This window comes from Quercus lobata, chromosome 1 (assembly GCF_001633185.2).
Source record: "Quercus lobata isolate SW786 chromosome 1, ValleyOak3.0 Primary Assembly, whole genome shotgun sequence".
Lineage (NCBI taxonomy): Eukaryota > Viridiplantae > Streptophyta > Magnoliopsida > Fagales > Fagaceae > Quercus > Quercus lobata.
This window is the reverse complement of record NC_044904.1, coordinates 19769964-19780821: the sequence shown is the minus strand read 5'-3', so window position 1 is coordinate 19780821 and position 10858 is coordinate 19769964. Positions and strand designations below refer to the sequence as shown.

At 36.4% G+C, this 10858-nt stretch overlaps 1 protein-coding gene across 1 annotated transcript; it reads right to left on the bottom strand.

The window, feature by feature from the left end:
* Positions 1–1958: 1958 nt before the first annotated feature.
* LOC115982448 (transcription factor LHW) lies at positions 1959–9860 on the bottom strand. The gene is made up of 10 exons (XM_031105058.1): positions 9027–9860; positions 7955–8161; positions 7778–7859; positions 7028–7069; positions 6886–6945; positions 4062–5894; positions 3861–3962; positions 3396–3536; positions 3177–3302; positions 1959–2752 (listed from the first exon to the last, which is right to left on the bottom strand). Exons 1-10 carry the CDS (start codon positions 9119–9121, stop codon positions 2573–2575), a joined length of 2868 nt encoding a protein of 955 aa, XP_030960918.1. The 5' UTR covers positions 9122–9860; the 3' UTR covers positions 1959–2572.
* Positions 9861–10858: the final 998 nt, after the last annotated feature.

The following is a 10858-nucleotide window of genomic DNA, read 5'->3' as shown; positions in this document are numbered from 1 at the left end:
ATATATGGTATAATATTAATCAATGTAAGCTGGTTTCACTGTCTCAGGCCCTCTTATATAAAAATGGAATTCATTCATTTGATCTGAGTTGGTTTGGGTGACCTGTCCATATCTAAGAAAGATTCATTGAAAGAGCTGTGACCATTGTATAGTGATGAGATGGTAAATAATTATGAAAAAAATAATAATACAGTTGAATGGGATTTAATAAAATTGCTCCTAACTAATCAATTTTCTTTTGTTAAGACTAATGCTAGAGTTTTGAAGCTTTCCTTAATAGTATGAACTGGTTTTGTTTTACGTTGCTGGTTCAAGGTACTTATCTTATCTCCATAGGCATTAGAGGAAGAGGGTGCTTCTCCATTGCAAATTAATTTATAATTTCAGTCATTATTAAATTTATTCTTTTTTTCTTTATATTTTTTTCCCCTTTCTGGTGCTGGTGCCTCTTTCACCTACGGTTCTTTCCTCAAATTGACTTTCTCAATGATATGTTCCAGTTATTTCGAAGTCATTCCACTTAACAAGGAACAAAAATATTTTATACCATTAAAAAAGTTTTATACTTTATAATACACCAATTAAAATATGTCATGTGTATGAATTTCTTTCCATTTAGACTTTTGTTATTTTATAAAGAAAAAATAGATGAGTGGAAGATGGAGTATAAATTGTATAATCTATAGAATGGAGTACACATTGGAACATATATTTTTTGTATATAACAAAATAATGTCTCGACCTTTTAGTCTAACTGTTCTGCTCTTTGCTTATGAGATACCTCGGAACCCCTATGAACTAATAATGTGGTGAATAGAATTTGAAACTAGGGCTATTCAACCACCAGGAAACCCGATTGAACCCAAACCAACCATTGCCTGACTCAACTACTCCAACGGCGAGTCTCTTCCTTCAAAAATTGACACCGGCAGGTCGGTTGCAAGTCTCCACCCTTAAAACCCGAATCGATCGACTAGTACAAGAGTTTCTGGTGAGATTTACTAGATCTAACAAGATCTCAACCATTTCCAACGAGAACTCAACTAGATCTGACAAAATTTTCATTAGATCTGGTCAGACTTTACTAAATTTAGTAAGATTTCTACAAATTTTGATAATATCTCACCAAATCTAGCAAAATCTTACTAAATTTTAGCCATTATCTCACCAAATTTTAGTCGTTTTCTAGATTTACGACGCCAACCAAACTGACCACCACCTGTTGAAAGCCAAATCCACCCAATTCGATCAACCTCGCTGATTGACTGTGAGTTGAGATATGCTCCACCCGATTAAGTTGGGTCAATGGATAACCCTACTTATAACATTTGAATTTAAATCATATTCTTTTTTCTTTTCTTTTTTTTTTAAGGAAACAGTAATACTTATTAGAACACACGAACATAAAGTATATATAAATTTTTAAAGAGACTTATATTATATTACATTACTTAACCAGAGTTCTTTAGGTCCATTGAACTCATGACTTGGATATCCCCAAAAGTGACTGGACAGAGAACTTCTATTACTCATTGAAACAGTCAATGTGTAATGTTTTTTGATGAGCAGCAAAATTAGTCAATGTGTATTGTTAACAAGGTGGAGGCCGGTCTAAGGTAACTAATTGTCCTAATCACGAAGTATAAACATTACATGTTATATGAAATTGACCTTGAAACTACAATTATGTCTAACATGATTTTTTGTAAATAGTTCTATATTACCAAAAAATTTTAAAAAAATTAAAATACTAAACCAATTAAAAATTTTATTATCAAAGCTCCTAAACAATTTAGAAGAAATTTTATATAATTATTTAAAAATATCCACCTTTACTTTTAGTTTTAAGAAAACCTTACTAGCTAATCATCGTTCAAATGTTAATGATACTGAAATGGTAATTTTTTAAAAAAAAATTTATATAAGAACTTTAATTAACTCATTCATGGCACAACATATTGGTAGTTGACCCCCAAGAAATACTTCAGCATTAAATATTCATCATTACAAACGGGCAAGGTGGAGAAAATATTCATCATTACAATAATACTAAAAAACACAACTAAAATCATTACCCTGGAAAAAAAATCCAGAGGTAGGAAAAACAGAAAATAGTGTTTCTAACTAAAACACTTTTTAACAACTCCAATTTTTGTTCCACATTTTCTGTACATTTGTGAAACACAGAAACCAGTATCCTGCGAATCCCTCTCCTGCCTACAAGATAGCCATTAATATTAGATTAAATATATCTATGTCATTCAAAGGTGTTCAGTCACAATAGCCTCCACAAGCTGCCAACCATGGTTAAAATTTTCTCCGGGTATTTGACCGACAGATTCAACTCCTTATCTAGGGAAGGAACATACTTGCAAACATGCTTTCAACTCCTTATCACTAACTAAAAATCTCCCCTCACAAAACCCAAGTGATAATATGGTTTGCGAGAGACAAAAAAGTCAGTCAAAAGTTAGAACCACCATGGCCAAATGTGAATCCATGTCAGTCATGGCAAGCATATAGTGAGCTCGCTCTCAACATCTCCAGGTCAAGAAACTTTATAGCAGGCAATTCATTGCAAGCTACTGGGCCTTCCAGTTGCAGGTATAGGGGCAGCTTGGGGAAAAGAGTGGCAGACCATCATATTATTGTTATCAATGACATTAGCTGATGTTCCACTGCCCTTCACAGTTGACTCTAAAAGGCGAACTAGCGACATAAATACTTCCATCCTCGTTATGTCCCTATTTGCCTGTATATGAAAGTAGAAATAAATTAGTAGTTTACAGTATGCGAAGGCAGCAAGTGCATTAGGGGAGGAAAGGAACTCCTCAGGAAAAGGCTAATCATTCAAAAAGAGTTTGCACGCCTTTTTCTTTACTTTAATCATTGAAGATAGAGAATACAAGCCTTAAATGTACATACCAGGAGAGGTTTGGATCTAAGATCCTAAAGATTCAAATTTTTATAGAATTAAAAATTAAAACTCAGTATTCATTGAGAGGACTTCAGTAGTTTTAGTAACAGGGCAGATCCAAGGGGGAAGGGGGAGGAAATTCTTTTCCTTTTCCCATGAAAGCATGCTATGTTTTCAACCTGAGTTTCTTGGAATGAATTTTGTTTGGCTATATTTAAGAAGTGACTAGCAAGGGCCAGATTCCAGTTCAGAATATTACCTCAACTGCAAAGCGTGCCCATATTTTGTCATCCCGGGCTTCCATCACCCCCTTCAAGATGGTTAAACCCATTCCTCTGATTATTTCAGCTATTTCTAAAAAGAAACCCCGTTCTTCACAGAGCATCTGCAAGATGAGGAAACAATATAAAACAAAATTGATCAGTCCTCTAAAACCGAAGGCTTAGAATTTGGAGACAAATAAAATGTCAGTCACTACCTCCACAAGCATTTGACGAGGTGGATTCAGATCCTCAACTATGATGGGGCAGTGCGCGGACTGTGAGCCAACTTCATATGCCCATGTCACCCCTCCGTCAAGATTGTCTTTTAGAAGAAGTCCACCTTCTTTACTAACAATCTATGCATATTTAGGCAAGGGAGTAAACCATCAGAAGATTCCCATTCTCAATTATTCTTGTTCATAGCATAAAATGGTAACAAGTAAACATGATAAGACAGTAAGAAAGTAGTAACTGCTTTCTATAGGCATCAATTATGCAACAGGCATACTAAATTACTTCTTCACTACTGAGGAAATTTAAACCCTGCTCCCAGTGCTACTGCAAATGACAACTTTTTGCCAGGCTAATGAGAACCAGATTTTCCCATTTACTTCAAACAGAGTATTGGGGGAAAAAAAAGAGGGAGGGAACAACAAAAAGAAAGTTGATACTGCCCATACCTTGGACTCTCCTGTCTGTTTTAGCTTGTCTGCATGCTTTGTAACACTTTGCAAGAAAAGCATATGCTTGATGGTTCGTTCAAGTAGGGCATCTATGCTACACTGTAGACCCACATTAAAAGAATGAAGAATAAAATCAGTGTGGAAGCTATTTAAGTCCAAACTCTAAAAATTATTGAAGAAAAAGAAGAAAAGCATTACTTTTGCACCATTTGGCACAATTTCCCGCAACTCTTTCACACGATCTTGGATCATCTGGCGATCCTTTGGCCTGGGTCTTGGGTTCTCCCCAGGTTTAAGCCTTTTGCGGTTTGATTTGTTGATTTCATCAGGCCTCTTAGAATATGCAGTTGACAAACTACTATCACGCTTCACATTATTACCCTGCTCAACCCACGAACTGATATGAGATCCACAAATGGAAGTAGTCTGAGAACAGTTTCCAACATCATCCTTGCTACATCCAGATTTAAGAGAATTAGTTTCTACAGTCCCTACTTTTCCTAGATGTTTAGGAAGGCCAAAGAACTCCCCTTGCACTTGATCAGGCATACAAACTCGTCCATACTTGGGAGAACTACTAGGAACAGAGGAGCTGCTACTGATCTTAGTCAATGTTGTCCTACAAGAGACATCATCATCTGACCTCTGCTTGGAAGCAGAGTGAGCTCTTGAGACCACAGCATCTAAGAGGTGGTCGGTCCCTGTCCCAGAGAAGATATCACTCTCTGATATACCTTCACTCGCTGAATAAAAATCTGAACCCACCTCCGGCATACTCATTAAAGCTAAAGAATTCTCACCCAGATTTTTGTGTGTATTTGCATCTGACCTATTATCAGGCAAATTATTCCAGGGCTCATTAAGTAGTTTATTTTTGAAATCCACACCCAAAATATCAAACAAATCATCCCCTACAGGTCGGGCACATGCAGCTTCAGGTTTAGCATTGGTCAATAGAGTCTTTTTTCCACTATCACGGTTCTGGCAATCAGGAACCAAACCAGGGATATTCTTATTCAAAGAAATGTGCTTATCTGGATGGGTGTATGAGATCTCAAGGGCTTGAAACATATCAGTATTCATCCTCTGAGTCCTTGGGGATAACTCAATCTGGTTATGCTTTGCAACTGCAGTAATATGTCTCTGATCAACTTCTCCTAAAAGCATACGACTATTAGTTAATTGTTCTACCAAACTATGAAAAGGACCCCCCTTCACTTTAGATGAATCAGAATACTGATGCTCAATTCCAGTGACATGCATGCCAGAAAGATTAATCTCATCTGCTCTTTGTCGATTTGGAAGAGGACACTGGATTTGACCATGTGACTTGCTTCCTTCAGATGAACCTATGTGCGGATCAAAGATTAAGCCTGCATTTGTTCTCAGTTGGGACGTTTCAAGGCTACTCAATGCACATAAATTCTTATTAATATGACCATGAACACCAGCACTCAACAAAATCTGTTGCTCCATTAAATTTTGGCCAGGATGGCTTCCACTCAATTGACCAAAACCGGGTTCACAATTGAAACCAGATCTTGAGTTGTAAGAAGAAGTCTGCGGGCTCAGCCATGCATCAGGATTCAGGCGAATCACTTCAGCTCCACTCTCCAGTTGGCTGTTGAAAGAAAAGTTTGGTGTAATGGGGGTTGCTTTTTGTGGACAAATATCATCTTGGATTTTAGGCAATGTTTGGGTCTGGTTAGAAGGCCGAAATGTGGAGGTAGTAGTCCACAGGTTATTTTGAATCTCTCTTACTAGTGAATGAGATGGCTGACCAACAAGCCTTGAATCCTGAGACGAATTGCTTTGGTGGTTGTAGGTATCAGCCATTAGAGGCAAGGAATTTGTCCCTTTATAATTTCCAGAAGGGTCCATTGATATAGGCACACCAAAAGTAACTGGTACCACACTTTTCTCAGCAGAATCTTTTGTTGCATAGTTGTCAGATAAAAGAGCACCAGGGACACATACTAGTTGCAGGATTAAACTTTTCACATTATTCACAAATCTCATATCCTCCATAATCTGTAGCAACAAGTATCAACACATTAATTCAGAAATTTCAAAGCAACTGACAGAAATAACAAGTATTCAACATCATGAACAAATCAAGCACGCACTATAGTGTTCAAAATTGAAGCATGATAACAAACACAAGCATTATATATGTTGCAATACATAACCGTTTTTATTTTGGGTTTGTGAGAGAGAAACATTTAACACTTAGTAGAGTCTTTGTGAGAGACTCATGGAGTCTTCCTTGCACACACAATCACCTATACTCACCACTATTAAAGCCTTTACTTAAGCATGAGTGGAGCTAACACACAAGTATTCCTCACTCTACTTAGTGGGAACCACTAACCATAGTAGCCCTTGCCCTGTTGAACCATCGGCTCTAATACCATTTGTTGGGATTTTGTCATTTTGGGTTTGTGAGAGTTAAATATTGACACATTGAGGAGTCTCTTTGTGAGAGAATCATATAACATGTTGGGACACCACCACACCACTTAACCCAATACTTAAAGCCAATGGGTTTGACACAACAATGTTACACTAACCACTTACTCTTGAGTTTCGTCATTACTATCCAATATAGGAGTGTACCACTTAACAAACCACACTACTCACACTCAAATGAGAAATAACTCCAATATTGCTTGCAGTGACTATTATGCTATGTTGCTTGCAACAGTAATAAGGTATACTATGTATAAAAGAATTCAATCTCTATCAACAAAAATGAAATGGAATTGCCCAGTCAATCAGATTTCTTTGTTTGGCCCCAAAGCAAAAGTACATTTGCCCAATAGCACAAAATACATATAGGGGAGAAAAAGGCACCAACCCATGGGACAAAATACATTAGCATCACTCATGGATAGTGTCAAGATATGTCACAGGACAAAGTGTCCTGGAATCTAAATTCATAACACGCGATATTTAAATAACCCAACAGGACTTACAACCACTGCGCAAGAATAAATAAAATAAATGAATAAATAGAACTTACAGACAAAGAAGAACCAAGTTGAATGACACCATGACTGAGAATGGGAATAACTGCCACTGTCTGCAACCAAGTACAATTAGTTTAATGTAACAGTAAGATATACACTATACTAAGATAAACAGCATATAGACAACTCTCAGACCTGCATTCCAGCTGAAAATTGGTGATGAACCTCATCTAGAACCTGTAAGTACCCACATAAATAAAAGTTACATATAAGTACAGATACCAAACGGAAGTAAATCGGGATTGCTCACAGTGAGGCTGACTTTCCCTGAAAATCTCACTTGATTTTTAGTTTTATCTGTCTTTAAATAAAATTCTTTCCTGAGGCTTATAATTGCAGCTTTGATTTTTTCAAAAAAAAAAATGTTATTGTAAGTCTTCCAGCGACATCACCTGGAAGTTTGGAAACCAAAAACTTTTGCTGATACATCTCCTTTTTTTATGATGATGTTTCTTGCCAATAATGGACTTACTATAAGGCTATAACAAGCCAAGCAGCAAAGCCCTAACCATTTGGAGGAAGGATTGGTATTTATATGACCAGCCTTGGAAATTTAATATTTGTGTCCTCACTATCTACTTCAAATGGTTAAGGGTTTGCTCACTACAATTCTTTGAGGTTTATACTTGTTCACATGTGAAACATCAACAATTCATGCCATTTCAGATGTAACCATAATGCATAAAAAAACCAAAATGACTCGTTTTCAAAATCACATGGACTAAATCGACAGAAAGGTTTAAAGTAAAGGCATACTACAACCTTGAAATTTTCACAACTATGGGCTCTAGAAAGGAAACCTCACTACTCAAAAGTCAAAAACTTGACATCTTGATTAACATCAAACTCAGCCTAGTCCATCCAGAAGAAGAAATTATTATGTACCTCAGGCGGATGAGCATCTCCAGTGTAATTGTTTGAAAGAATCCACTGATGGTTTCCTGTAAACGCAGCTCGGCCAACTATCCTGAAATAATTACAAAAATGATACCTTTTTTAGGCTTAAGTTTAGGAAAGGCACGTGAAAAATGACAGCAGATGGAATTTGAAAAAAAGTCATACCCTTCACCCACTACGTTGACTTGATTATTCATCATCATAAAATTAATCAGTGAACGGACTCTGTCCCCTGCTTGAATCCGAAGCTGAGAGGAACGAAGTTTAGGAGAATCCCAGGATCCCTCCCACTCTCCAAAAGTCTCAGATCCAGAAATGCATGGAGCAAAACATGCTGAGGGGTCATAATAACAATCTTCCCAAATCAATAACCTGCCAAGTCAAAAAGCATTTCTTCAAGTTCAGAGATATGAAGAGCACCATCATCATTTAACTCTATACTAAGTACTGAAAATCTTAAAGAAAACCAATACCACAGTGGCAAGACCCGACATCCTTAACCTTCGCATAAAATAAACAAATAACTGAACTCAAAAACGACTGAATAGTGTTTTTTTTTTCCTTTATCAGTAAACAAGAGTGAACAGTTCAAGAAGGCTCATCTCTGAAAACAAACAGACCCAGACAGAAAGTGCCTGATCAGTGAATTAACCTCTGATATAAAAGGCAAAATTGTTTATAAAAAACAAGCATATAAGACCGAATAAACTCGAACAAAGTACGAACTAATTCTGATTCAATAGATTCATCCACAGAATTCATTCTGATATGGAGTGGGTTCGTCAAACTACAGACTAAATCTACTTTGCTCCGAGATTCTTGAAGACAGAACAGAACCAACCAGAACATAAAATTCCAAAATAAAGAACATAGAGAAGAATCAAATAAATAAAAATAAAAATAAAAAGTACCCAATCACACCGTAACATGTGAGTACCTTAGAAACGGGACCAAATTCACAAACCAAATCAGATCCTCTATGTTTGGTCACCCAGAAAACTTACGAAACTAATAGCAAAAATAAAACTCACAGAATTTTTCACTATTATGAACCTGAAATAGAAAAAAAAAATTTGCAGCCTGATTCTCCACACGGATATTCTCCACTTTTATCTGTCTTTTTATTATGTACTTAAGATTTTGACTTTCTTAAGAAACCAAAAAAAAAAAAAAAAATTCTCAAAAATAAAATCTTTTACTTTACTTTCACTTTCTCGGCAACCAAACGGAGATTTACCTAGGGTTTTCGCATCCGATCTTCCAGAACACAGCGTAGGACCAGTGATTCGGAGTACAGAGCGTCTTGAGCGCCTCTTTGAGCAAGAACCCCATGGCTTCTCAAATCGGAACTTTCAACGAACTATTTTTGGGTTGAAGTTGAACAATCACGCCTGCTTCGGAGCTGAAGAAAACAGTAACAGTTTTGAGCTTGAGAGTCAAAAAAATACACAGAGAAGTAAGTCACCGCCGGCGGAGACTTTTTTTTTTTCTTTAATTCCGGCGAGTTTTGGCGCTAACTACCGCGGCACGATCCTCGCCCCGCCTGCTTCGTTCTCAGACCTCCGCTTCTCTTCCTCTCCGGATCCAAGTTTCCAGCGACCATTCTCCGGTAAGCCATTCAACAAAAAAGAGAGAGAGAGAGAGAGAGAGCGAACAAGCGAAAGAGCAAAAGAGCGAGAGAGAGCGAAAGCGAAAGCAAGAAACTGAGACTAACAAAAAAGTCTCAGCCCTACACTATTCCAGTAGTTTCTAGCTTGAAGACTCGGAAAGCCATTTCAGTTCAGTTCAGTTCAGTTCTCAGTTGAAAACTCGGAAAACTGAGTTGTTATTGGAAACGAAACGAAATGATGAAGTGAGAGTGTGTGAGAGTGATTTTTTTTTTTTTTGGTGTGTCTTGGAGAGTGAAAGACTGTACAACAGAGTGAGGTTGGTGAGGTCGATTTCAAGCTCAGGGATTGGGTTCACTGCTTCTGTGTCTCACTGTGATAATTCTCTATCTCTCTCTCTCTCTCTCTCTCTATTTTCTCTCTGTTTGTGTGTCTGTGTATGAATGTGGGAAAGAGAAAGTTAAAAAAAGAAATGGAAATGTGCTAAAGTGCGCGGCCACATAAATCCACTTCCACCTTCCCAAACTGGAGCTACATTTCTCAAAAATTACCTCTCTCTGCCATTCTCCTCTCTTTTGTCGGCTTGTGTGAGTTGTCTTTCACTTTTCTTTTTTTCTTTTTTCTTTTTTCTTTTTTTCTTTTTTAACTCTAAACAGATAAATCTGTCGACTGTTATCTTATTTCAGGCCATTATGCGACTATAGTGATTTATTTTAATGACACGTGATTATTTAATTTAAAAATATTTTTTTATTTTATAAAAAAAATTATATAATATAATTTTAAGAGAAAAATCTAAAAAATAGTACCTAAGTACTATACGTAATAATTACTTACAAATTTGAAAAAAATAGTTCGTTTTAAAGTTTTTAAATCTAGTTTGTTAATGAATTATTTCAAAAAATAAAATATTAATATCACTTTCGTGGAAATTGTTTCTAAATCAATATCTTCTAAGTTCTTATGATATTAATTAACTTTTTTTTCCAAATTTTTAATTTTTTTTTTAACTTTTTAGTCGTTTGTTTTTGAACTTTGAAGTTTGATGGAAGAAGAAGTGAGAGAGACGTGTGAAAAATAATGGGGTCTGAACAGGTAGGTGTTGGGGGAGGCTATGACTTAGTGCCTGTTGCTGTCTTCATGACGTCACTTGTGTCATTGCTGCTCTTTGCTTTCTTGGGAGTATTTTTGCAGAGCTGAGAGAGGCCATTTCCTGTGACATACACGAATTACACATACCTTGGAGATGAATTTTTGTTATAGAAACTCCCAAATGGAATGTTTAATTTATCATATCAAAATCTCTATGAGATTTCCTTAAATCTCTCTATAAAGTGGGAATCTATAAATGTATCCATCCGTTCACACTCTAAAAAATTTATAACAAATCGGCTTAGTTACAAAGATGTCATATCGTTAACTAGAAAATCTAAAAGAAGATCTTTGTACTTGTACGTGGAAT